General features: G+C 50.0%; 1 protein-coding gene across 25 annotated transcripts in view; it reads left to right on the forward strand.

Annotated features, from left to right (window-relative positions):
- The window catches only part of Megf11 (multiple EGF-like-domains 11), a 325,661-nt gene that overhangs the window by 87,138 nt on the left and 211,408 nt on the right, over positions 1-27,115 (forward strand). For all 25 annotated transcript variants that reach the window (XR_005488258.2, XR_005488259.2, XR_010054415.1 and 22 more), the window contains one exon: positions 24,415-24,518. Coding sequence is in view for 22 of the 25 variants with exons in the window: in XM_039082458.2 (XP_038938386.1) it covers positions 24,421-24,518 (98 nt within the window). In the remaining 3 variants the exon portion in view is untranslated. The remainder of the gene's footprint in view (positions 1-24,414; positions 24,519-27,115) is intronic.

Here is a 27,115-nt window from a genome sequence, read left to right on the forward strand (position 1 = left end):
GGATGAGCTTGTCTCTTCTTTCCATGGTCCCATTCACTCACCGAAGAGCTGTCAGTGCCGCAATGTGTGGGAGCCACAGAAGCAGGACTCTGTGCAGAGAGCTTACAGCTTACCTGTAAGCGAGGATCAAGGCTGGGCTTCTTGAAGTTAATGTCAGCACGGTTGGAGGGACCCCCTCACAAGCTCCCAGCTCCTCAAAAAATATTAATTATTCTCCAAGGAAGTCTTGATTTGGAGTCATTCCATTTCCCTGGTAATTAACATTACATGTCATTAACAGTCAGAGAACATTGTATGATCAAAGACAGTGTAATTCCTAGCAAGATTCTGAGGAATGGCACAATATTTGTTAATTATGTTATTGATTTTGATGGTCTGGAATGCCCTAATTATTCCTCATCCCAAGTGGACCCACCATGCCTGCCAGGCTGGCTTTGAACTGCTGGCCTCCCCGGGGGCCTGGGCCCCAGCTCAGGGGCTGGTAGGACTGCGGCTTGCCAAGGGATCAGAAGAGCTTGGTTTCCCCAGAGCTACATGAAAGAAAGGGGGCTTCTTTCCCAGGCCCGGGCTCCCCACAGCTCTGCCCTGAGTCAAGGAGCAGTATAAAGGGGCCTTGTAATTAGTCAGTGTGGTTAATTAGCTTCTTAGGGGCCCCAGCAGGCGCTGCCTCCAGGCAGCAGGGGAGGGGCCTTGCATGCCCAAGACCTTTGCCGTTTCTGAATGGTTCTGTGATGGGCGTTGAAGCTCCTGGGGGTGAGGTGGGGGCAGCAGGTGTTCTGGATGGCCTCCTACCCAGCTCTAGACTGCTTAGTGGGTGGTGAGTCTTGGTTGGTGACATCAGTACAACGCTTCGCCTGCTTTTTAATTGGCTCTGGTTCTAGTGAGTCCGCTCCTTGCCCTCATGGTTGAACCCTTCAATTAATCTTTGTACTTGTTTGACAACTTCCCACTTTGTAAGTTTCATCTGGACCCCAGTGAGCTGGGTTTTGAGTAATGCCAATAGGGAGAGGGCGGGACAGGGTCTGGCTGGCTCAGGCAGGAGGTTGGTAGCTGTGCCTAAAGGAATGGAAAGCCGGGCTGTGCCTGGAGATCCATAGACACCTACTCTGGTGGCTGTGTGGCACCCTCCCCATTTGGCTCACTGTGTGTGTGTTGACTTATTCTGCCTTTGTGACAATCCTTTGAAGCAGCTGCTGTCTGTGTCTCCACTTTACAGACAGGGACAATGAAGATGCAGAGACTGACTGTCAAGATCACCCGGCAAGGCCCAATCAGAAATGGAGCTCGTTTAGGTTGTACAGTGTTAGGACCTGTTGTGTCATGGAGGATCTTTCTTTAAAGTTGTGCGTGTGTGTGTGTGTGTGTGTGTGTGTGTGTGTGTGTGTGTGTAGCTATGTGAGGACATCGGGCATCTTGTTCTATCACTCTGGCCTTGACAATCTCTTGGAATACATAGCTACTCTGGCTTCCAGTAAGCCCCCTTGATCTTCTGCTTCTGCTTCCAACAGCACTGTGGTTACCAGCGCATGCACTGCCATGCAGGGACATTATGTGAGGGCTGGGATTTGAACTCAGGTCCTCATGCTGTACTCAGTGAGTCATCTCCCCAAATGCTTGGGAGTTTTTCTAACTGGCTTTGGGACATCTCTGAAGAGTTTATAATGCCATTGAACAAAGGTGCCAAGAAGTACCTGCTTCTGTGGTGAAGGGGCTGCTCCAGGTGGTGACAGACTCTGGACTCCATGCTGCTGAGGCATCTGCCCTCCTTCTCCTGTGTGGTTGTCCCAGAGTCTCCTTACAGTGCTGGATACCTAGTCTGAGCGGTCACCTCAGGCGACATGGCCGTGATCCTTCCATTCCTTGCTGGCAGAGCATGTCCAAGAGCCAGAAGTTCTTTGAGAGTCATAGGGGAGTAAAGATGGCTAAAGATGTTTAGGGGTTGGAAGGATGGCTCCTGCCTTTGCTCCCTCTGCAGTGGCTTAAGACTCTGGCAGGGAATGGCAGTCTAAATCTGGCATCAGACCTGCCGGCTCTGGCTTATCCTCAGCCCCACCTCATCAGTCATTAGGATGTGGTCCCTGTGGAGACTGCCCAGTGTGAGGGATGGGGGTGGTGATGGGAGGCATGGCAGACCCAGGTGCTGCTCCACCTCTGGGGCAGATGTGGGGGTAGAGGTGTGATTGAAGACAGGAGATTGCTTACTTCCCTGTGTCCTGATCTCTTTTGATTTTCTGTGGCCTTGGCCAAAAATCCTGGGAGCAGACTCTCTCCAGAAGGTGGAAGATGAACTGGGACTCCAGTGTTCCCAAGTGATGGATTTCACATGCAGACATCATGTCCTACAGTGTTTTCAGGATATATTTTCCCTTGGCCTGCTTCATACCTTCCTCTCGTCCTCTGTGATACCCTTAGCTCTGCCCATTAAGGGAATCACTGCCCACACCTTCCGTAGCATAAAATATATAGAGGTTCTAGGCATATAGAGAGTTACACATACATATCCACGGCTGGAGTGCCCTCTGTAGCAACAGGGGCCACTACTGTCACCCTCAAAATCCGAGGGGGTTGTTTTCCTACTCCCATGGATACAGGCGTCATTGGATACTCCAGCTCCTTAATATAACAGGGCATTTGTAAATAGCATTCATCTATACCTCTGTTTGTCTGTCCTTCCTTCCTTGATCCTTCTCCTTCCCTCCTCCCTCTCTGCTGGTTTTCCTTCTTTTTCTTTCTGGCCTCCCTTCTCTTCCCCTTCTCTTCCTCCCTCTATCCTCTTTCCTTTATTTTTTGAGACATAATTGTTCTCTTTAATAACATGGTCACCCTTCTGCGTTTAACAAACGTCCTTAGCTGTCTGAGTGTTGGGATTACAGGCACGCACCAGTAGATCCAGCTTTCCTATAAACTGTACATCACCCTCAGGTCACCTATAACACCTAACATGACCCTATGCTATGTAACTAGTCCATACACTGTATCGTTCAGTAGTTAAGACAGGAAGACAGTCTTAACTACTTAACTTAACAGTCAAATGTACAGAGCAAATGCAGTGGTCTCCCAGAATAGTTTCAATTCACCAAATAGCCCATGAGTATCCATCATTAAAAACAAACACAAACACAAACAAATGAATCCCCTCTCCTCTCTCAGGGCATCTGTTTACCTCAAGGTCCCCACACTCTGTCAGAGCACACCTGTCTACCTACCTGGTGACACTTCTGCCTTCTTCACCACGGCCACACCTCCTACCATGGTTAGAATCTGTCTAGCTCCCTTGGCAATGACCTTGGAATCCAGGTCTTCTCTGATGTTGTGGTTTCCTGGCTATATCTGGTTTCCTCTCCCTCACTGGAGTCTGACTTTGCTGTGTACCCAGTGCCTTGTCCTGTGTCTGCTGGAGAAAATGACTGGGCAGATGGGGAGGAGTCTGACTGGGCCACTGTGTTAGTTACTTTTCTCATTATTTTGACAAAAACACCTGACAAGAGGCAATTTGAGGAAAGAAGGGTTTATTTTGGTTCGGCGTTTGAAGGATCCCATCCATCATGGTGGGGAAGGAATGGTAGCAGGAACTTGAGACAGCTAGTCACGTTGCATCTGAAGTCGGGAAGCAGAGGGAGACGGATGCTGGTGCCCAGCTGCCTTCTTGTTTTCATTCTGTCCGAGACCTCGGCTCACAGAATGGTGCTCCCCGCATTCAGGATGGGCCTTCCCTCTCAATCTCAATTAAACGAGTCTAGAAGCTCTCTCAAGACGCACCCAGAGGTGTGTCCTAGGCGATCCTAGACCCCGCCAAGTTGACAGGAATATCAACCTTCGCAGCCACTGTAGAAGATGCTGGTTGGATAGGAACAGACAGTAAGGGTGGAAGATAGATAAGTACTCAGCCTCTATGGAAGGAAGGTTTGGAACATATTAGGTGCCCGATAGGCAAGAGAATGAGAGATGGGATGAATCAATGAGCAGTTGGTTCCCTCTTGTAAACACACGGGGCTGAGGCCCACCTCCAGGCCCTTCTATCCTCTGCCAAGGACTGAGAACTTGCTCCACTCCACCTGCCTACCAGCCACTGAGTGTACTCCCTGGACCAGGGCCAGCCGCAGACTGCTGTATCTGCAGATCAATAAATAGAGATGGAGAGGCAATACCCAGAGACTTGGAACAGTTTGACATGCTACAACATTGGAATACAAGGCAGTGGCTTCCCCTCCGTGATTAGCTCCAGCAGCAAGATGCTCCTGGCAGAGTTGGAGAAGTCACGCACAGTAGGTCCAAATGCTCTGATTTTCCTGGAAATGAAAAACTGTCTCCATCCACATGGTGACCTCTGGCTGATCTCTGAGGGACAGAGCAAGAAGACAGCAGGAGGGATTCAAGTCGAACATCATCAGCATCGAGAGGCTGACGATTATAGACTGCTGTCTGGAGCAACTGTAGACTCCTGGGGAATTGAGGCTACTCCTTGTGGTCTGGGGAGGAGAGACAAGTCAAGGCTCCTAGAACAGCCTTCCAGCTGGAGTGCAATGAGGAGAATTTCATCAACATACCATTTCCTGTCTGTTTCAGAGCACTTTGATTTGCATTATCGTTTTGATCTTTACCAGCACCCTGAGGTAGATCTGAGGGAATGACCAACTTCCCTTTGTAGAATGCAGTTATGAGTCAGAGATGCTGGCTGGGCAAGCTGCCCAAATGGTAGAGTGTTTGCCTGGGGTGCGTAAGGCCTGGGGCTTGCTCTCCCCCACTGCATAATACCAGACTTGATAACACACACACTGGTGATCCCAGTGTGCAGGAGGCAGAGGCAGGAGGATCAGAAGTCCAAAGTCAGCCTCAGCTATATAGTGAGTTGGAGGCCAGGCCAGCCTAGGCTACATGAGACTGTCCTTCAAAAACAAACAAACAAACAAACAGGAATCAGAGAAGGTATTTCAGAGAATGTACGTCAACTTCCTGAAATTGCCCAGAAAGTTGAAAACTAGGAAGAATTTGAGACAACAGCCTGGGGCTTTTGTGGGTGTCTGAGATGAGGGTGTGAAGAAGCCAGAGAGAAGGCAGTGTAAGCTCTGACTGCTGCGCTGTGCTCAGCGACAGCAGCTACATTTGGTGAATTCTTGGTGTGTCATTGTGTCATTTAGTTTTCACAGGGGCCACACTGCCACCTCTATCTGCAGGTGAGGGGATGGAGCCCCAGTTATCTATGCCTAGCCCAGATGGTCTAGCCTAGATGGTCTAGCCCAGATGGTCTAGCCTAGATGAGTCTAGCCCAGATGGTCTAGCCTAGATGAGTCTAGCTCACTCATCATCTGCTGGGCTGGTTCTCCCTTCAAGAGCCACATGGCTCCTCCTGGCCCTCACTCAGGAAGACACTTGTGTCCTTCCTACTCCACACATAGACACACCAGGGACTGGGTCACACCAGAGGACTTGTTCCCAAACTGCATTCACACCTAGAGGAAGCCCATTGTCATCATTAACAAGCCCAGCCCCTGATCCCCCAGGTAGTCATGGTACCGAGAAGACAGCGCCCCACACGAGGTGAGTCTGCACACCTTGGACTCTGTATGTAAAAGGGCTCTGAAGGCATGGCATGTGACAGCCGCTAATCTCTGACATCTGAGCTGCTGGCAACATCTTGTTATATCATGTCCAGGGTAGGATTTACAGCCACTTTGAAAGTGGCTTTGAAATGAGATGGAACTTAATATTGAATTTTTTTCCCCTTCTTTCCCTTTGGGACTTCAGGGTCTGTGAGATCATCTTTCTCCTCATTAGCATATTCTAATTAATGCTTATTAAGGTGTATTTTGCTGTAGTGCTCTGAAGGTTGGTTAGAAGGAGGAGCTAGAAGGAAGGTCCCGGGTAGGGCTTCTGACCGTGATTCTGCTGTGAGCCACGCTCCTGTCCACACTGTTTTCTATGTGGAGCAGGAGAAATGCACCACAGTGGCCTCTCAGGACTCAGGGCCTCAGATTCTGAGTTTGGAGTCTGCCTCAGCCACTACTCAGGACAGGATTGCCAGTGTTTGGGCAGTAGGGCTTGACAAACCTACTGGTCATCTCTGGGAGGAATGGTGTCTGATCTGTACCTATCAGGAACTCCAGTGCCTGTCATGTCTCAGAGGCTTGGTAGTAAGAGTTGAGTAACCAGATGGGCAGAGGGAAGAATGGGCAGGTTGGCCTCATGGAGGGCTTGTAAGACCCATGGGTGCTAGGGCACCTGCTGTGGGCACTGGGGCACCTGCTGTGGGTAGAGGGGCACCTGCTGTGGGTGCTGGTGAGGGTTTACCTTGTGGTGTCTACAATTGGAGCTTAGATGCCCAGGGCACTTGTCCTAGTCCAGGTTATACAAGGAGCCTCTGGTCCCTGAGTCTGCTGTTGTCTAGAGGTGTCTTGAGAAAGAGTCTGTGATGGTTCATCTTCATTGCCCATTCAATTGGATATGGAATCACCATGAAATACAGCTTTCGTGTCTACGAGGGTGTTTCTAGAAAAGTTGAACAGCACTTCTCTCTGCCCTTAAAGGAAGGCCCCACTGGAGGAAGGCCCCACTGGAGGAAGATCTATGAATGGGCTGGAGAGGCAGTAGCTTGATGGTTGGGTAGGTTCTGGTGGTAGACTCCAGTGTGCCCCTGAGGACCTCATCGTTCAGAGTCTTCGGGCTGTCCTGGCCTCTCACAATCCAAGGACGGGCTGCTTGAGAACCCACCTTCCATTTTCCAGTTGTATGATGGAGGAGGTCCAGAACTGGACTGGGGGATCTGGAGATCTGGGTTCAAGGTCAAACCCATCTGTTATGGACTCTTTGATCTCTGGTTGGCCTCTTTGTGTCTCAGCTTCACTTCTCATATGCAAACACCAGGGACCAGCACTGCCTTGGTAGTCAGATGGGGCTAGACAGCAGATACAATGTCAGGTGGATGGATGGACTCTCTTACCTCCTGTCTGCTCCCGCTGCTGGCATGTACCAAGAATTTTGAAGAGCCATAGGATCTTCACTAGAAAGACTATCAGATAACTTCTTTTAAAACATTTACAGATGTTTATTTATTGGGGTAGGGACTATGCAATGAGATGTGTACATACAGAAGTCAACTTGTAGGAGTGGATTCGCCTCTTTGTCTTTGTGAGTCCTGGGAATTGAACTCAGATCATAAGGTTTGTGGGCAAGCACTTTTACCTGCTGAGCCATCTCATAAGCCCACAACTTTTATAAATGGGGAAACTGAGGTCCAGAGGAGGTTAGAAGTCTCCAGTGGCCCTGTGGCTGGTGGAAATCTTCTATGCAGGGCTTTAAATTTAAGCCTATGTGTCCTTTTGGAATGACCAGGCACTTGTGAAGGGATTATAGTTTCTGCTGTTCAAGAAGACTAGAGAGGTGCAGTGACTCGAGGCTCACACAGCTGACTAGACTTAGAGGGAGGGATTGGATTCTGGCTGTTCTGCCTCTGGCCTGTTTCTTCTGATCCTTGGCTGGGTGCTCAGCTCTGGTCCTCCTTGGAGGCCATGAAACAACCTTGTCAGCAGATTCTGTCCCCACACAGTACCCCCCATCCCCACCCCCAGCAGCTGCACCAGGCTGGCAGTCACACGAGCTCACTCCTCTCCTTGGATTGACACGCCACAACACATAAGCACGAAGCTCTACCATTTGGCTTTAGTGATTGCTCCACAGTGGGTGAAATTGGCTTGAAATAAATGTCTCCTCTGCCTTCCCCTGGGCTGATTTTATCCTCATCTCCACTTTGCGGAATGATCGGAGGCTGCCAGGCGCCTGCGCTGTCTAGATATGTCCTTTCTGATGTAGAGATCTTGCCTCAGCCACATCTGAGCGAGATGTTTCTGGAGAGCCGTGCAGAGAAGCATGCGGCACTCCACACCCCAGCATCTTGAGGACCCCATACAGAAGAGCTAAAGGAAAGAAGGAGGCTAAGGAGCTGGCTCAGATTGGTCAAGTGTGAGCACTGTGCAAGCATGAGGACCTGAGTTCAATTCCCAGGACCTATGGTAAGAGTGCTGGTGTGTGCCATCCTAGGGCTGGGGAGGTGAAGGCAGGGAACCTTGGGGCTCACTGGCAAGCCAGGATAGAACTGGTTAGGTCCAGGTCTCAGTAAGAGACTGTGCTTCAAAACCAAGACCGATTACTTCTGAAGAATAACGTCTAAGGTTGACGGTCAGCTTTTACCATGGCATACATGCACAGACACATGCACACATATAAGTGCTAACATCCGGAAGGGCTGGGGTGCGGAGAGGGGTGGGATCCTACTTATTCCTGGGGCAGAAGTGCATGTCTTTCCCTTGGGGTGGGAACTGGCCCTTTTTACAATAAACCTCACACCCCAAGGCAAGGACTACAGGCTTCAATTTGAGCCCTACATTCACCTGTCCTGGTAAGATCTCTGGCCAGTAATTGGCTTCTTACTGACAGCCCTAGAGTGTAGGGGTCAAGTACTAGCTCACCCTCCTTGGAAGCTTGCCTTAGGGCTACCCTGGGTTTCCCTCCACAGTTTCATAGAGCACCACTGATATAGGGCTATGATATCAATGAAAGTCTTTAGGCCAGGAATGACACAGGGAGGATTCACGCAGGACATCTTGGGTTGAGCCACGCAGGGTGTTGAGTAGCCTCACCTATTGAGACTGTGTGCTGAGGGTCCCTTGCCTGGCTCCTGCACTCTCACTGTCTCCCTGCTTTAAAATCTGAGTCAAAGGGGCTTTGAAATCTCAGCCCAGTTCCGTATGGATCTAACCCTTGCACCCCAAGGCGTGTACTATAGCCAAAAATCACCATGAGAAAGCAGCTAGTAGCAGGTTGTAGCTACTGTGCTTCAAATGAGACCATGGCTGACAGAGACTTCCTCTCAGCTAATGGGACAGTGAAGCACCCAAGGGACCATGTGGCTGGCCCAAACCTATCTTCTGAGCTCTGAACTGGGATTTTTCTCACAGTCATATAGTGTCTACCCTTCTCTGTTTGTATCTTATAGGTAAGGGGGAGGGTTGAATCCACAGAGATGACCCCATCCCTCTCCTCTCTCCCCGCACCTCACCTTTTCTCTTCCTCTCATATACTTGTATACAGGCCCGTGAGTTCGAAATATGAAGCCGAGTGGAGCAGACATAAAACCCTGGGTGCCATTCGCAGCATCACAGAAGCCCGGAGTGGAGCTATGTACTGTGGTCACAGAACATGGGCGGTGAATGGGCAGTTAAGGCAGGGGGACAGCAAGGTCAAGGTCACTGCCTGCTACGTAGTAACTGATGTCAGCTTAGGCTATGTGAGAATGTCTCAAAACCCAGCCAAACCAAAGGATGGAGACAGGTCTGGGAGCTGAGTGACTGGCAAGCAGCATGGGAACCCTGAGCTCCTAACTCAGCCACGTGACTCACCCATGTCTACCCAGAAGCCTCCATTTCATCCCCTGCACGCACATGGAGATTCTAACACCTCCATCAGAGTTACAGGGAGGACTGAGTTGGTACCGTGTGCCAGCCCAGTCAATACCTGGTCTGCTGCAGACTTTCAGATGTCCACTCCTCCCTAACCCCAGTGTGTGGTGGGTATGCAGGGACTGGGGTATAGCTGGAATGCTCTCTGGCACCATGGACAGCCAGGTTGGACCCACCAAGGGCTCTTCACAGAGCTTGAAGTCTCAGGGTACCCAGTATCCGCTTGAATTTTAATTTCCAATCCCGGCTTTCTAACTGGCTGCCCAAGCCTCATTCCTGCCAGCAGGGTTTCCACCTGCCTGCTCCCAACCAGACTCAGCCCTTGTTTTTTGGGTCCCCATCTTGGCACAGCTGAGGGGACCTGCTTCAGATCTGGTGAGGGTTTAGCAAGCTCTGGCCTGCCTCCCATCCTTCCCACCCCATTGAGTCCCCACATGCATTATGGCAGATTTAGAAATTCGTGGGCATACCTGGGAATTAGACCACTGGGGAAGCGGAGTTAGTCTTGGCACGAATTCCTGCTTTTGTACCTGCATTGACTCAGCATTGAGGCTAGGCCAGCGATATCTGGGGGAGGAGCAGAAAGCATAAGAGCAGAGCTGGTGCTGGGCAGGGACCTGTCCCCACCTTAGCTTTGCCTTTGAGGATGGCATGAGTCTCTGACTCTTTAGTGGAGCTGGAAGTTAAGCAGTTTTCTGTGCTTTTAGTACCAGCTACCAAAAGTCTTCCGCGTGTAACCCCTTCTTTCCCGCATGGGCAAACTCCCTCGGGATTTAGAACATTTTGTATGATGTCAGGGTTATCCTCCCCAAAGACCTTTAGAGTGGCAGTGAGCAGAGGAAAAGGAAGCTGAACACATGGGTGGGCCGCACACTCTGGAAACTGTTCTCTTTCCTTCCCTCCCTAGCTCCTCCCTTTGGGACGGCCTCTAACCCAGGCAGGCTCCACCTATGTACGCAGCCAAAGAGGGCCTTGAACCTCTGAATCTCTACTTTCCAAGTGCAGAGATTACAGGCATGCATCTGCTTTATATGGTACTGGGGCTCAAACCCGGGCTCTGCCCACTCTACCAACCAGCTACACTCCCAGCCCCTGGATACTTCTTCTCAGAAGGTATGGCTGTGGGGTGGACCTGATGGGCCCTTGTGGGCATGGCCACCTTCCGGTGAGTAGAAGGTTCCTGTTAATTGAGGCAGGGCTGCAATTTTCTCTCCACCCTGGTGCTCAGGGAGACCTCAGTCCCGCTTGACCTGACTACTGACCCAGGAACTCAGCTCTCTGGACCTCTTCCTCACAGCCTGTCGTATCTTTTGTCCGGTCTAAACGCCTCCATTAGCATCATTCCGTGGCCCCTCGGCAGGGACTACCTGATGCGTTAGGCCTTTTAATTTTGTGCACACCACACGTATATGCCCCTAGACAAAACACAATTGATTTATAATTCTCTTAATGGAAGCCCAGGCTTCAGTCGCTCCAGCAATAGATCGTTACCTCTGCCACCTTCTGTAATTTCTTTCCTCCTGTTTTTTTTTTTTTTTTAAACCCCAACTTGGTCTGGAGATATGACATTCCATTTCAGCCTGTTCTCACAACCCACTAAACACCAGATATTTCTTTTCAGACCTTTAATTTATAATACATTTGGTTGCTTTCCCTTCATTAATTAATGCTCTTCCTGGGTGACCATGACAGGGGCCTTGTATGATGTTCTCTTACAGTAAGCAGGTGCTTTTAGCCTTAATGAACAATTTCCTGGAAAATACTAAGACAAACAGCAAGGAGCCAGGCCAGGAACACAATGAATCAGTGTGCCATTCAGAGATTAAACCTGGGGTGACAAGGGAAGTGAGTGACTGGGTCAGTCCACAGTAGAGTTCTAGAAGGTGAGAGAGCCGTTTCCTCCTCCAGGAAGCCAGGGCTTAGGGTCATTGTTGAGTCACAGGTACCTCTAACAAAAGAGCTGCTTGCACACAAGGCCCAACCCAGATATACCCAAGATGGCCTCTGGGCTAGCCTTGGAATCATCTCTAGCTTCCACTATGGGTCAGCGGTGCTACTGGGCTTCATCCCCAGTGTTCTCTGGAAGACCCAGTGCACCCCAGGGAAGCAGCTCTTCACTGGGCCTGGAGTCTCAGTCAAGTCCTAGGAATGTCAGTGCTGAGGCCCTGCCCCTACAGCCTTGGAGAGCCATGCCAGCGCAGCAGTACTGAGCATGTGCCCGGCCCTGGAGCCACCTGTTCCACTCTTGTCTCAGTCCTCACTGCCACTCTTGATTCCTCAACTTCTTGCTGTCCCGTGAGCCATATTTTTTTAAATGAATTTACTTTTAGAGTTTTAATACAAAATAATTAATATATTATACATACCTCCCTCCATGGTCTCTTCACTCTCTTTTTTCTTGCTCCTTCACTCTGTTAGTCCCCTATTTCCCACCAGACAACTTTACTTCTACTTGTGTACGTGTGTATGTGTGTGTTTGTATTTGCATGTATGTACACAAGTATATGTGTATGCATGTGTATATGTGCATTGTGTGTATGTGCATGTACATGCATGTGTATATATGTTCATATGTGTGTGCATGTATGTATGTATGTGTGTACATGTATATGTGTGCATGCATGTGCATGTATGTGCATATGCATGTGTATATTCATGTATATGCGTGCGTGCAAGTATGTATATATGTTCTTGTGTTTGTACATATATGTGTGTGTGTGTGTCTGTGTGTGTGTGTATGTGTGTGTGTGTGTGTGTACCAGAAAGAAGACAATTTGGTTGTAGTTCTTCAGTTGCTATCCATCATGTTATTTTGAGTCCAGGGCAAGAGACTGTCTCTGCCTTCTCAGTGCTGGGATTAAAACTCTGAGCCATGCAGTGTTGGCACACACCTTTAATCCCAACACTTGGGAGGCAGAGGCAGGTGAATCTTTGTGAATTCAAAGCCAGCCTGATCTACAGAATGAATTCCAGGGCAGCCAGGGCTACACAGAGAAACGCTGTCTCAAAAAAGCAAAACAAAACAAAAAAAAAGGGTCTGTACCACCACATCTTGCTTTTCTTCTTAAACATGGTTCTGGATAGCAAACTCAGGATGGGAAGACAAAGAGTGTGTGAAGGCCCAAGAGGGTATGTACCCTCACTCTCCACATGATTTCCTTAAGAAGGCCCCTCCTGAGCCTTGAGTTAGACTGGTGGCCAGCAAGCTCCTGTCTCTATGCCCCCCTCCCCATGGCAGCAGGTTACAAGGACAGGTAACCTTCCATGCCTGGCACTTTATGTGGGCTCTGGGGATTTGAACTCAGGTCCTCATGTTTAGATAGCAAACTTTCTTATTTGCTGAGCCATCCCCTTACCCCTTCACATTTTCTCTCCTGTCATACGCATACGTATGGCTTTATATTTCTATTGAAAAATCTTTCCTCAGGAGATGATTGACAAATGAGACCTCATGCAATTGAAGCTTTCATACCACAGAGGAAGTAGCGAATCTGTGAAGAGACAGCCTTAGGATGGAAGGAAATCACTGCAGGTTACACGTCTGACAGCAGTTTGTTATCTAGAATTTACAGAGAACTCAAGAAACAAAAGCAGGGCGAGTGGCATGGCTAGGTGGCTCAGTGGTAAAAATGTCTGCTGCTGCGTAAACATCAGGAACTGAGTTCAATCCCCGGAATCCACAGTGCAAGGAGAGAGCCCAGAGTCGTCCTCTGATCCTACATGCACACATATGTGCCCATTCAGACTCTGTCTCTCTCGATCTTGTGCACATGTTAATAATAATAAATAAAATGAAAATTTTAAATAAATAAAACAAGAAGTCAAACAAACAATCAGTAGAAGGACTAACAGAGTGAGCTGCATTTTTAACCCTTCCAAGATGAAGAAGCTTGGGCTCCCAATGTTGGGAGACCCACCTAAGACCACCAGTTAGTGAGATGCAGAACTGGAATTGGGGACCCAGGAACCCCTTGAGATTCTGGGCCTTGTGGAGCTGGCTGTTGCCTTGGTGATGAAGTACCCAGCAGGACTGACCTGGACTCGGATCTAGAATTTATCAGCATTGGGAACAAAGGGACTGTAATAATTTCTTTTAAAATCCAAATAACCTGATCCATGGGTTATCCTGAATAGAGCTGACAAAAATCTACATTAACTGTCCATTTTCCCATTCACCTGATCATCTCAGGTCTTTGAAATCACATAATGTTCTTTTTTTTTTTAAGATTTGTTTATTTATTATATATAAATACACTGTAGCTGTCTTCAGACACACCAGAAGAGGGCATCAGATCTCATTACAGATGGTTGTGAGCCACCATGTGGTTGCTGGGATTTGAACTCAGAACCTCTGGAAGAACAGTCAGTGCTCTTAACCGCTGAGCCATCTCTCCAGCCCACATAATGTTCTTAATCACAGCCCAGATATGCTCATCGAGAAGACTCAGGGATATCCAGTGGAGGTGGTAGGTCCCCCTCAGCCAGATGGCTTCAAGGGCCTCCTGGGGAGCTTCATAAAGGGGCCACTGTCCTCCCAGGGGTGGCAGCCTCTCAGGTCTGCTGTGTGGGGCAGCTCCTTTGGTCAGTTCATGTGCACATGACACTCTGCAGGAATATGACCGTGCTGTTTGTGCCATTGTATAATCTGTGACTCCCACATCACAATACATCAGGGTCATCTTCCAGCCATGGCAGTCAGTTGAATTACTTTACATATCTTTGTTATCCCAGTGCCTGCGATGATAATGCCAAATGTGGAAAGAACACCATCATAACAAAACTGCCTAGAAAACACAGCCCTTGCCCTCTTGCTTTCTCCTGCATGTGATAACCCTGTAAAACACAGTATACAGCTTCCAGACCTTTCTGCATACTACTACTTCCTCTTCCTCCTCTTCTCCTCCTCCTCTTCTCCTCCTCCTCTCCTTCCTCCTCCTCTTCTCCTCCTCCTCCCCTTCCTCCTCCTCTCCTCCCTCCTCCTCTTCTCCTCCTCCTCCCCTTCCTCCTCCTCTCCTTCCTCCTCCTCTTCTCCTCCTCCTCCCCTTCCTCCTCCTCTCCTCCCTCCTCCTCTTCTCCTCCTCCTCCTCCTCCTCTCCTTCCTCCTCCTCTCCTTCCTCCTCCTCTCCTCCCTCCTCCTCTTCTCCTCCTCCTCTTCTCCTCCTCCTCCCCTTCCTCCTCCTCTCCTCCCTCCTCCTCTTCTCCTCCTCCTCTTCTCCTCCTCCTCTCCTTCCTCCTCCTCTCCTCCCTCCTCCTCTCCTTCCTCCTCCTCTTCTCCTCCTCCTCCCCTTCCTCCTCCTCTCCTCCCTCCTCCTCTTCTCCTCCTCCTCTTCTCCTCCTCCTCTCCTTCCTCCTCCTCTCCTTCCTCCTCCTCTCCTCCCTCCTCCTCTTCTCCTCCTCCTCCCCTTCCTCCTCCTCTCCTCCTCCTCCTTTCCTCCTCCTCCTTTTCTTCTTCCTCTTCCTCTTCCTCTTCTCTTCCTCTTCTTCTTCTTCCTCTTGGGGTGGGCGGACAGAGCCTGTACTAGTTGGAACAGGGCAGGAGGCCAGCACTTCATTAGTTTAGAGATGGCTCCCGAGCCCCGTGGCGGTGCTGTGATCTCTTCCTCTTCTTCCTCTTCTTCTTCTTCCTCTTCTTCTTCCTCTTCTTCTTCCTCTTCTTCTTCTTCCTCTTCTTCTTCCTCTTCTTCTTCCTCCTCCTCCTCCTCCTCTTCTTCTTCCTCTTCTTCTTCCTCCTCTTCTTCCTCTTCTTCTTCTTCTTCCTCTTCTTCTTCTTCCTCTTCTTTGTCTTCCTCTTCTTCTTCCTCTTCTTCTTCTCTCTCACCATCCCCCAGGTTGATTTCAGATCCCTGGGTTTATGGGATCCTCCTGCCTTGGTCCCCCCCGCCCCCCACACACACCAGGTGCTAGAACACAGGTGCAAGCCACCATACACCTTTTCCTTCGATGTGTTTAACATTGGTACTGCGTTAGCAGGCTTGCTAGAGGTGACTTACTGAGGCCCCATGGGTGGGCATTTATGTTGTTTCGGGGGTCCTCTCTCCATGACTGGCACTTTGGACTTGCCTTTGGTCTTAATCAGTGGGGATACCAGACAACTGCACATCGATCACAGCAAAGGGCTCTGGTTTCCCACTGTACTTGCTCCAGGCTTCCTTTAGGGAAAGGCTGTAGGCTTTGAACAAGCCCCCGCCTCTCACAGCATCCTTATGTACCTGCAGCAGGGGTTCAGGAGCTGGGTCCAGCTTGAGTCACCTCAGTGTTACCGTGGCTGAATCAGATGAATGATGGGGTCCACCTAGATAGCTGTAGTTAGAACTAACCCCACGTTTATTCAGCTGAGCCCAGGTTCTCCAGCGAAGATTTTCTTCCTATGCAGTTTTTCTTTTCCTGGCTTCTTAGGAACTCTAGAAGCCAAATCACAGGGCCGCAAAGGGTCTCCGAGGTGGAGGTCGTGCATCGGGAGCAAATGAATATTTCATTGAACATCTTCTCTGGGTTGAACACGTCAGCTGCTCGCAGTGTGTAGCTTTCAGAGCCCTGTGATGTCAGTGACACAGTTCATGAGAAACATGAGGCCCGGCCCGGGGTGTAGTTCAGTTGTTGGAGTGCTTGCTTCCCAGACACACAGTGCTGGGTGCCATCACCAGCACTGTGCAACCCAGGTGTGGTGGCTCCAGCTGTAATCTCAGAGGTGAAGGCAGGAGGATTGGGAACTGAAGGTCATAGAGGGTAAGGTCAGCCTGACACCCAGTCAACAAACAAACAAATGGGAGGGGGGATGCAGGCAGTGGTTCTCACTGGGCTATGTCGTCCTATGGCTGTGTTAGGATTCAAACCCATCCCTGACGGCCTTTGCCACCTGTCCCTGAGGAAATCACCTCCATTCCTGGAGCTTAAGTTATTGGGCATCAGATGCTGCTGTGTTTCCTTGAGTCAGTTCTGTCACCCTACAGCTTGCTATCCAGAGACTGTAGAAACCTTGGAGACACTTGAATACCCATCGATGAACAAGTCTCCAGGACTCAGGGGCCAGTCCTTTCTGGCTTCCTGGGCACTTGTGATTTGAGAAAAAAATTTTTTTTCTTCCCAAGCGGGCAGGGATGGAATCCCATCCCCCAAGGATGGCCACATCCCCCGGATGTCTACATCATGGCTGGGAGGTTTTACGAATGGAACCAGGACTCGATGCCTGGGCGTGAGGGACTCCCTACCGTTCTTAGAACCCTGCAGCTGTGAGAGCAGCAGACAGAGTAGGCAGGCATGTGGATAGCGAGGTGGGAAGGAGCCGGGCTCGCTGAGTGGGCCCTGATTTGCAAAGAAATGGAAAGATGGAGATAATTGCTCTGTGAGAAATAGGATGGTCTAAGAACACAGATAAGTTTTCTGCCTTCATCTTCTGAGGGCTGGAGGCCATACTTGTGAGGCTGCCTGCTCAGGAGTGGGGAGCACGGGGTTGGGGTGGGCGGACAGAGCCTGTACTAGTTGGAACAGGGCAGGAGGCCAGCACTTCATTAGTTTAGAGATGGCTCCCGAGCCCCGTGGCTGTGCTGTGATCTCTTTCCAACCTGACTGGTGTCAGGGCTACTTGCTTTCAGCAGGGCAGGGGATGAAGGGGACAGGGCAGGCTTTGGATTCTGATGGATGGGCATTGGCAGCCTCCCTAGTGACATTCCTGAGATTTGCAGTGGGAAGCTTCCTGGGCAAAGGGAGAGCAGGATTTATCAGGGTAGCGGAACCCAGTTTAGGGCGAAGACATTTAACATGTCTGGGAAGGGGGCTGCACAGCCCTTTCTGATTTATCCTGAGGGACAGGCACCCCCACGTTGGCACTGGGGCTCTTCACTCCTGCAGTCAAGGGAGCGCTCTTTTGGAGATTAGGAGATGTGGGATTATTTATTTATTTATGTTTGTTTTGTATAGGGAGATTAGAAAGCGGTCAATATAAACCCAGTCCCTGGTGGGATAACTCGGGAGCAAGAGGCTTCAAGGCAAAGACAGAGCCTCCCAATGGTGGGCTGAGGAGGCTGCGACCCCTCCCTTCATCTCGCTGATCAGACCCCAGCAAGGCTAGTAAACAGAGAGGGGTCTGGGGATGGTGGAGCAGCTGAACGCAGGGGCAGGGAAGGGACAATAACCTTGGTGTTGGCCTCCTGCGTGCAAACTTGGCTTTTCTGTTTTATTCAGAAAAATAACAGAAGTGTGTGTATGTCCTATAAATAGAAGATAGAGGTCTCTCTGCACCCACATGCTGGGAGGGATGTGAGGTGTGTGCACAATTAATCCCAGCTTCTGCTGTCCCTGGTCCTGAAAGTGCCTTTTCATGAGCCGCTCAGGACATTATTCCTCTCACTTGCAGTGTGAGCTATTGAGCAGCCATCAATGCCTGCCTTGTGTTGCCTCCCTGGCCAGACAAGTGCCAGTGCTGATGGGGAGGCCCAGACCGAGGGCTCTGAGTCACACTCAGGATGTCACGAGTGCCCACTGTGACTGATGCCAACAGCCTGGTGTTTCTGTGTTGCAGTTCGCACAGCCCTATGTGCCCTGTGATCCTCATCCCCAGGGGATGAGTAGTGCCTTCTATCGGGTGAGACAGGTGAATTGCTCTTAAGGCTTGAGATGAATGGAGGTAGAGGCAAGCTGTAGAATCAGTTAGGAGGTAAACAGAGATGACCTGAGAGTCCCTCTCTGTGTACCGGGAGCAGCCATGAAGGCAGCGGATGAAAACACTGCCACTGGGTGTTCTCCTGGTGTGGGACAGCGGCAAGGGTGTGTGGAAAGGTACATAAGAGTGGCAAGGGTGTGTGAAAAGGTACATAAGAGTGGTTTTTAAGGCCAGAGAAAATGCAGAGACTGTGTCTTGGTGTTAGTTACAGAAGAGCAACTTTGGGTCAGTGACATCTGTAGGGACCCCAAATATATGGGTCTGTACTTCCCTGTCCCATCCAGGATACATGACAGGCATCATTAGTCTTTGTGAGCCATGCTCTAGTTAACATTAACTGCCAGCTTGAAGCCTAGCACTAATTAAAAAAGGACTCTGAATTGAGCAATTGTGTCTATCAGGTTGTTAATGAGACTCAGTCCACTGTGGGTGGCACCATTCCCTAACTAAGTAGCTCTGGGCTGTATTTGGAAGCTAGCTGAGCATGAGCCTCAGCAAGTCAGCAAGCAGCATTTCTTCAGGAATATATCCCCTTTTGTTATGCCATGGCAATGCAAACAAAATCATCCCCTTTCTCCCCAAGGTGCCTTTAGTTAGAGTGTTTTATTATAGTAACAGAAAACAAACTAGGACATACACTTTCCCCAGTTTCTCTTCATGGATTCCAAGCAGTCATTATACCCCACCCATTTTATTGCGGTAGAAGAACCTTTCCAAGGTCCATAAAACAGTGCTGGTGAGGTAGTTCAGCTGGTAGGGTCTTTACTATACTAGAGACCATGGGTTCAATCGTGGTTTCTACCTAAACCAAGGTGATAGTGCACAGTCACTGTGGAAGCAGAAGTAGGAGGATCAGGAGTTTGAGGTCCATAAAATGGTATCTGACCGCTGGTCCCCTGATGCCAACGTAAACTGGTTGAGAAGGAAGAACTCATTGGAAGCAGCACAGAGAGGTTTTGGGTCCATGGCTCTGGCCTCATGTTCAAGGGTTAGAGAAATGGCTCAGTGGTTAAGAGCACTGACTGCTCTTCCAGGGGTCCTGAGTTCAAATCCCAGCAACCACATGGAATGAAATCTGATGCCCTCTTCTAGTGTGTCAGAAGACAGCTACAGTGTACTTATATATAATAAATAAATAAATCTTAAAAAAAGATTTTAGCACCTTCAGGATAAGGTGGGTAGCAAGTGAAGTGGGAGTTTTGCACAGACAATCACTTTATAACAACAGGTCCGTGGGCCATCTGTTTGTCTATCTGCCCTTGCTCCCAGTTTATGCATGTTGGCTAAGAGAGCCCTTGGTGCCTGGCCAGGTGTGGGGTGTCATCAAGAAAACAGGCTGGACTGCCCGGGTGCTGACCTGAGTCAGGCTAAAGAGAACAAAGGCCTCCTGAGAAAGCCGGGTTGCCAAAGTTGGCTCAGTCTACATGGCCAGCCCAGACTAGAGTGGGACTCCTGGGTAGGGAGGAGGGGGCTCTTTGATACAAGGCCAGTGTCTCATTCTTGTTCTCTGGGTGTTTCTGTCTCACTGTGTCACTGTCTCAGTCTCTCTACCCTCCCCTGAAAGCTTCTTATATGTTAGACTGACCTTGACCTCGCTGTGTAGTTGGGTGACCTTGAACTTCTGCTTTCTTAATGCTGGGATTAGCGCTGCCATGCTCAATCTGAGCAGTGCTGGGTACTGATCCTAGTGCTTCATACATGTTGAGCAGGCACTCCGCAGATTGCACCACATTCCCAGCCCAGGTCAGTGTCCTAAGATATCTGGTGGCAGCCTAGAGGAGTCAGAATAAACCATTGCAAAGGTGAAGGATGCACACTGGTGTGAACTGGGTGTGAGCCTGGCAGACTTGACCTTCAACAAGAGAAGCAAAGTCTTCCACCCCGGGGTCACGAACAACTCTGCTCACCTGGCTGGCCAGGCTAGAAAGGTCTATCCTTAGGTTCTTTCAGAGCATGAGCTTTGTACTGATGCACCATGTACCAGGGTTATTGCAGGTAAAGATGGAGCAGGCAGCAGAGCCATTCCTCAGAGCCTTTGCTGGAGACAGTTCTGTAATGTTCTCACGGGATTCTAATTTCCCACATAAGCTGTAAAACACCTTCCAATGTTTCCATTTGGTCACTGCAGGAGATTCTCCCACCTGGTTCCTCAAGTGCCACCTGCCACAGCTGGCCTCCACACCCCAGGGCCACCTGCCACAGCTGGCCTCCACACCCCAGGGCCACCTGCCACAGCTGGCCTCCACACCCCAGGGCCACCTGCCACAGCTGGCCTCCACACCCCAGGGCCACCTGCCACAGCTGGCCTCCACACCCCAGGGCCACCTGCCACAGCTGGCCTCCACACCGCTTCTTGCTCTCGGTCTTGGTCAGTGGGTCTCAGTCATCCTGAGGGCTGCTTTGGGTCTTTTGGGCATAGACAGATGCTACGGGACCTCCTCTTATTCTAGCCATGTCAGGAGCATGGACTGATCAGACCTCACTGCACTCCCAGTCATCCCTCTGCCCCTCCATTCATCAGCTACGAGGCCTCCTACACTGAAGTAGGAAGAAGCTCCCTAACTCCGGAACCTGGCTCCCTCTCTGCTTCTTAGCATGCAAGGAGAGGGAGGGGATAGAGGGAACAAGCCAGCTGACTTATTTACATGGTTCTTCCTCTGAAATGATCCTGGGGCATTTTCTTATTTAATTATTAATACCCTGGTGGTGCCTGATACGTTAACCTCTGTCACTCCAAATGGAGTTGCCTAATAACCATGGTGGCAGGATTGATTTTCCCTTGGTCATCTCATAAACATATGTCTTTGGTCTTTGTGCTCCCTGAGAGCCCCCAGGAAGTCCCACTAAAGTGATTGGGGAGGAGATACCCTCACACACTGACAGCTTCTTTCTGGCTGCTTTTCTGTCTTCTTAATTGAAGTGTCAGAGACAAGGTGATACAGTTGTTTAAGAGTCAGTCTGTGAGATAGAAGTGTAGGGCTCTCTACCTCACCACTGGTTGCTTATAACATGTCAGAAAGAAAAAGGAAGCATGCTGGGAAGATGGCAGCGTAGGTAGGGTGACCACATTGGAGCACGGGACTTCTGCTGTCACTGTCTGGGGCTCAAAAGGGATGTTTTCAATGGTACTGACCTCTGTCAAGCTCTGCTGGGTAGTAGATGTTACTTGACAGGGCAGAGCTGAAGACAAAGGGCAGACTGGAGGGAGAGATGGAGCAGGGTGAAGAAGCTTAGACTGATAAAAAACGGTGTGTGTGTGTGTGTGTGTGTGTGTGTGTGTGTACGTACAAGTGTGTGTGTATGAGTGTGTGTGTGTACGAGTGTGTATGTGTGTGTAAGTGTGTGTGTACCAGTGTGTGTACGAGTGTGTGTGCGTGTGTGTGTACACGAGTGTGTATGTATGAGTGTGTGTGTACAAGTGTGTGTATGAGTGTGTGTACGAGTGTGTGTGTATATGAGTGTGTGTGTGTGCGCGTGCGCACACGAGTGCATTTGCATTTGTGTACAGAGGTCAGAAGAGGACACCATTCTGAATCATTCTCTACCTTATTCTCTTCATTCAGAGTCTTTTACTGAACCCAGAGCTAAACTGGCAGCCAGCAAGCTTCAGCAATCCTCCTGTCTCCACCCCTCACAGAGGCTCCTGGTGTGCACACTGTCGTACCTAGTGCTGAGTTATAAACTTAGGTCCTCATGCTTCTGCAGTAAGAGCTCTTACTCACTAGGCTGTCTCCTCATCCTCTTGATTGATTGACTGACCTCCTGGTTGGTTGACTTCAGTGCTGGAAGGGAACTCAGGGCCTTGTAGACACTGTGCAACTGCTGTCGTATTAAGCCACATCCACAGCCCAGGAAACACCTCAGACTTGGCCAGGTTCCAGGAAAGACTCTGGATGACACAGGTTCTGAGAGGCTTTGTCATTTTCTCCGTAATATTGGACATCCTTCTCTCCCTCCCCATACCAGAGCTGGGCATGGCCCTCGATAAAGACTTAGTATTTAGGCCTTAGGCTGTCAGTCTAAATACCATTTCTCCCACTCCAACCATTTCCTCTTTTAGAGTGCTCATTCAGACAGCCATTGCCCTCTCCGCTGTGGTCAGTCTCCGGTGATTCCTGCCAATAAGAGGTAAACTGTGCTGTTTAGACCTGACTCGACAGGAAAAGCTTTAGTTAATACTTTTGTTGTTGTTTGTTGTTGTTGTTGTTGCTGCTGCTGCTGCTGCTGCTGCTGCTGCTGTTCTTGCAAGACAGGATTTCTCTATAGCCCTGGCTGTCCTGGAACATTCTCTGAGATCTACCTGATTCTGCTCCCAAGTCCTAGTTTAAAGGCATGTGCCACCATAACCGGCTTGGTGAAGACTTCTAAAGAGCTTGCCCATGGTGGCTATGATCCAAGCAGCCATCCCTCTAGTTATCATGGGCCCTTTGATATTCAAAGCCTACTAAATTTATAGGTGCCATCTCAGGGTCACACAGGAAACAGGGACAAGACACCTTCTGCATTCAAGTCTTATCTGCCTTCCTGAGTTCTGTGTGCACCATTCCTTCCTTTCAGAGATACTTAATCATCCCAGACCCCCATAGAAAAGACGTTCATGTCTCTTCTGGCTCTCCAGCTCTCTCCAGCAGTGGGTGCCCTTTTGTGTCTACTTGAATCTCATAGCGGAGAATGAAGTGGTTGGGTAGATGGCTGACAATGGCTGCAGCCCTCGAGCTACGCTGTGTGGATTCCAGGGTGCGTGTAGCCGTTGCTGGGTCTCTGCTGCTAAACTTGGGAGAAAGAGAGGATGGGACCAGGAGAGTAGCTGCACTTCTTGGGCTTTGCCAATTTAGGGAGGAGTGACAGAGTCACCCTTCTTTCCCAAAATGGATCTGTAGATGCTCTTGATCTCCAGCTAAATTTGCACTTAGCTGGGTGATTTCCAGAATGCATGTGGAAAGTACTGCCTCATTAGCCATTAATTTAGACCCCACGGTTACACAGAATTTGTGATGATTTGCTTGTTGCTGAGGGAGCTGCTTAAGAAAGACTTTAACAAGGAAATGATGGAGGGGGGGAGTCGAGCAGTTAAGCCTCTAGGAGAAAGGGGCTGCATGGAGGACTGGATTGCGGGCTGTGTGCAAATATGTGCCGTTCTTGTTTGTCCTCCAAGGAGGGTAAGTGGCCCTCATCTAAAATCACAGGGCCTGTGGGCTAGATACGCAACCATTTCAAATCTGGGGGCAGATTTCCAATGTCAAAATGTTTTCTAGAAACCCTCAGCCCTGCTTAATGGAAAGCGTATTTCTTTTAGTGTCAATAGTTGAAAAGAAAAGCTATTCTGGATTCATTAAAACCTTTAAATAAATCCCAATAGTGCCTCTTCCATGAGTCATGGCATTGGGTCAGCTCACAAAGGACAGTGGGACCCATGAGGTCCTGCTCCACAGGAAGTGTCCTCACCGCTCTGTGTCCCCATAGTGGAAACATTTAGACTAGAAGCTGTGCTGTAAGGCTGTAGTGTAGAGTCATAAGGTCTTGGAGAGTAAGGTCAGCGGCCCCTAGCCACCCCCACATGGCTTATTCTCCATCCTTCTTAAGAAGCAGTGTGTTGTGGATCTCTCATTTGGGGATCAAGGTAGTTGGCACTGTGTATCTGTACTAAAACTTGACATACAATGGTATTTCAGGAGCCCTGATAACCTGGGCATGCTGCTTCCTTAAAGCCCCGTGTCTGAATGTCTCAGTCAGTCATCTCAGAGTGGGAGTGGTATTTGGTGACCCCAGGGCACTGATATCCTGTTGGAGGAAAGAGAAACAGGGGCCCAGAGTTCCAGTTGGCTGGTGCCCAGAGTGCTTCAGACGGCTGTGTCGGCTCAGTTCCCTGTGGGCTACACAGTTTGGCATAGGAAGAGTAGATGATGTTGGGATGACCCAGCTTTGCCAGAAATGAGGGGGAGGGAGAGGGAAGAGTGTTGGCTCTACAATGGCCAGATCTGGGTTTCTGTATTAAGGAAAGATTTTGGGGTGAGGGGGCTGCTCTGAATCCTGTGAAATGTTAGCTAAAGCGTTGCATGTGGGCCTCTTCCCGGAGAGATCTCAGATCCATGACTCAGACTCTTCAGTTACTCAGAGCTGTTGCCATGTTAGTCAACGCTCTAAGTGTGAAGCATCCAGTGTCCGTTGCTGTGTGGCAGCTGTGGGAAACCCAGTCTATTTAGTACCCGTTTCTTCACTTTGAGGGAGGACCGAGTTTTAGCACCAAGCAGATGCTGCAGTCAAAGTCTGAGTAAGCCCTGTCTTCTCTGTTCTCCCACACAGGGCCTGATGGCGCCGTCCACGGTGGGCCTCCTTGTTGTCTTCCTTCTGCAAGCGGCTCTCGCTCTGAACCCTGAGGACCCCAATGTGTGTAGCCACTGGGAGAGGTAAGGTGGGCAGCTCAGAGCTGCCACTCCCTGGAGGGCTCATTTTGGGTGTGGCACTCTAGAGGAGTCTGGAGAGGAAGCAACTGTCTATGGAGGTCCTGATGTATAGCAAGGTGAGGCAGGACAGGGAGCTCGAACTGAAGGACAGGTTAAAACAGTGTGCATTCCTGAGACCCAGAACCACTGGAACATGTTGACCGTAGGATCAGTGTCCTGATGGGCTGTCTTTCCCCTTCCTCCTTTACATCCCACCCTGTACTAGAGAATTTTCTCATTGCTATGACAAGGTATCTAAGAAATACAACTTAAGAAAGGGAGGGTTGTTTCTGCCTACAGCACCAGGGTACAGGGCATCAGAGCAAGGAGAGGACAGTTGCAGGAGTGTGGGGCAGCCAGTCACATGCAGGAAGCAGAGAGAGAAATGGCTGTACTTATCTCCCCTTCTTCTTTCTGTTTCACCAAGACCAGCCAGTGGAATGAAGTTGCCCACCCCCAGGCAGAATCTTCTAACCTCTGTTAACCCAGCCTAGAAATTCTCCACAGGGTTTGCCTTCTAGGTGACTCTAGAGTCGGTCGGGTTGACAGTCAGTTTCAACTACCACATGCCCATCTACAGAGGAGAGAGTAGAGGCTTGGGGAGTTCTACCCTGGCTACAGCCTCCGTGAGGGCAAGGGTGAGGAGGCACGGATTGGGGTCCTAGATGTCTTGATCTTGGGATGTCTGTCATAGTTTCCAAGGACTGTCAAGAATGGACGAGTGGATGGGTGGCCTGCCACAGGAAGGTTATAGAAGGCCTCATCTGCTTTTGGTCTGATGAGGGCAGGCGGCCAGCTCCAACAGGGTGGCTGGCCCCAGCAGAGAGCCTGCCTCATACTGACTGCAGCAGCCAGTCCTAGAGTCTAGGCTAGGTCTCTGCAGATGGTCTGACTTTGAAGCACAAGGTTAAAGTATTGATTTTGGTGAGCAGAAAGACAATGACCAGAGACCCAATCAGGAAAAACCGAATTAAACCCTGGAATTGATTGGCTATGCTGACCAGGATGACTCTGCCACTTAGACACTAATAAATCAAATGAATAAAATTAAGATGAAGACCCCATAGGGCAAGTAGATGGTGGAGGAGGAAAAGTAAGATGGGCCTTCGAGGATGGATGGCCAGCCCCTGAGCAGAGAGAAGCATCTCGCTGAGGCAATGCACAGGGGTAGCTGAGACACTCGTGGACCAGGAAGAATGGCTGGATGCAGAGGGACAGTGCTTGTCCCACTGTGTTGTCTGGTGACTGGGTATCCCGTGCAAAGCTGTGATGACATCAAGGTTAAAGCAAAGAGTATTTCCATGGTACCCTAGGAAGGATGTAAAAGATCTGTGAAGACTTCAGGACATCCCAACCTGGGTGTTCTGTTTGCTAGCTGTGCTTCTTGGGGGGGGGGGTGTCTCTGAACTCTGAGCCCATGGCCAGCTCCATCTGGATAGCAAGGAAAATAAACATCCTCACAAGCTGGTGGGAGGAACAGGGTACACGTATCACAATTGTGCCTTGTAATCATTGTCTTCATATTGGCAACTCCGGGCTCGGGGGTTATTATCAACTCGGGTGCACACTAAACTCATTAGGGGTGTGCGAATGCAGGTTTTGCAGCTCAGCCCAGAGACTCAGAATCAGTCTTACATCTTTTATATATTCCCTTTTCCTCCTGGTTGGTGAATCCAAGCCTCTGTTTCCCAGTGTTCGGGGAGCCTCACTGATAGTTAGAACTCCTCATTAGTCCCTGATTTGGGGCCTCCTACTTCAGATAAACCTGTCCATCATCCATCCAGGAAAAGACTGATGCAGCAGCCAGGTTCTAGGGTTCCCACGGCGTCCCTGGCCATCTGTGTCTTCTTCCAAGGCTCCAGTCCGGGTTGTTCTCTGTTACAGAGAGCCATTCCTTATGAAAGGACCCACAGAGAATCTATGCAAACTCTACTTGTCTCACCTGCTCAACATGAACAAGGTTGGAATGGGAAACTCTTGAGGACGCGCTGACTGGTGGCTGTGGCTTTCAGCTCAGGTCACAGCCTGCATGAGAAAGCAGGGAGCCACCGAGCAGCCAGGCCCAGGTCTTGTCCCTCTCCCCTGGGAAGGAGGCATCTGTGACTCCTGTGTCCAACAGCGTGCTTCCTTCTGGGGACTTCCAACCAAGCTCTCCTGATAGCATGTTTAGATGTGTCTAGCCTGAGCCATTCCAAAAACGCACCCTGGTCCTCAGAGAGCTCTTGGGGATACTTTCCTAGCTGGACAGCACCTCTGGAGGGCTCCTAGGTTATATCCCCTACCACAAAAACCAGGGTAGAGCCCCTGTCTCCCCCCCCCCCCCCCCCCCCCCCGTAAAGCCTGGAGCTAGGAGCTAGATTAGCACTCATTAGCATGTCGGCAAGTGAGCAGTATTGAACCACCCAGCTGTGAAAGCAGGGCACGCACTTCAGGTCGGAGACTGCATTGGTACAAGGCCCTCTAGCTGGACTCATGCAGCCCAAGGATCTTCCAAAGCTAAGTCCAACCCCATGACATCAATAGCCTCTACCTTTGGGGCTGGTTCCTTTGTCTCAGTCAGT

This window comes from Rattus norvegicus, chromosome 8 (assembly GCF_036323735.1).
Source record: "Rattus norvegicus strain BN/NHsdMcwi chromosome 8, GRCr8, whole genome shotgun sequence".
Classification (NCBI taxonomy): Eukaryota; Metazoa; Chordata; class Mammalia; order Rodentia; family Muridae; genus Rattus; species Rattus norvegicus.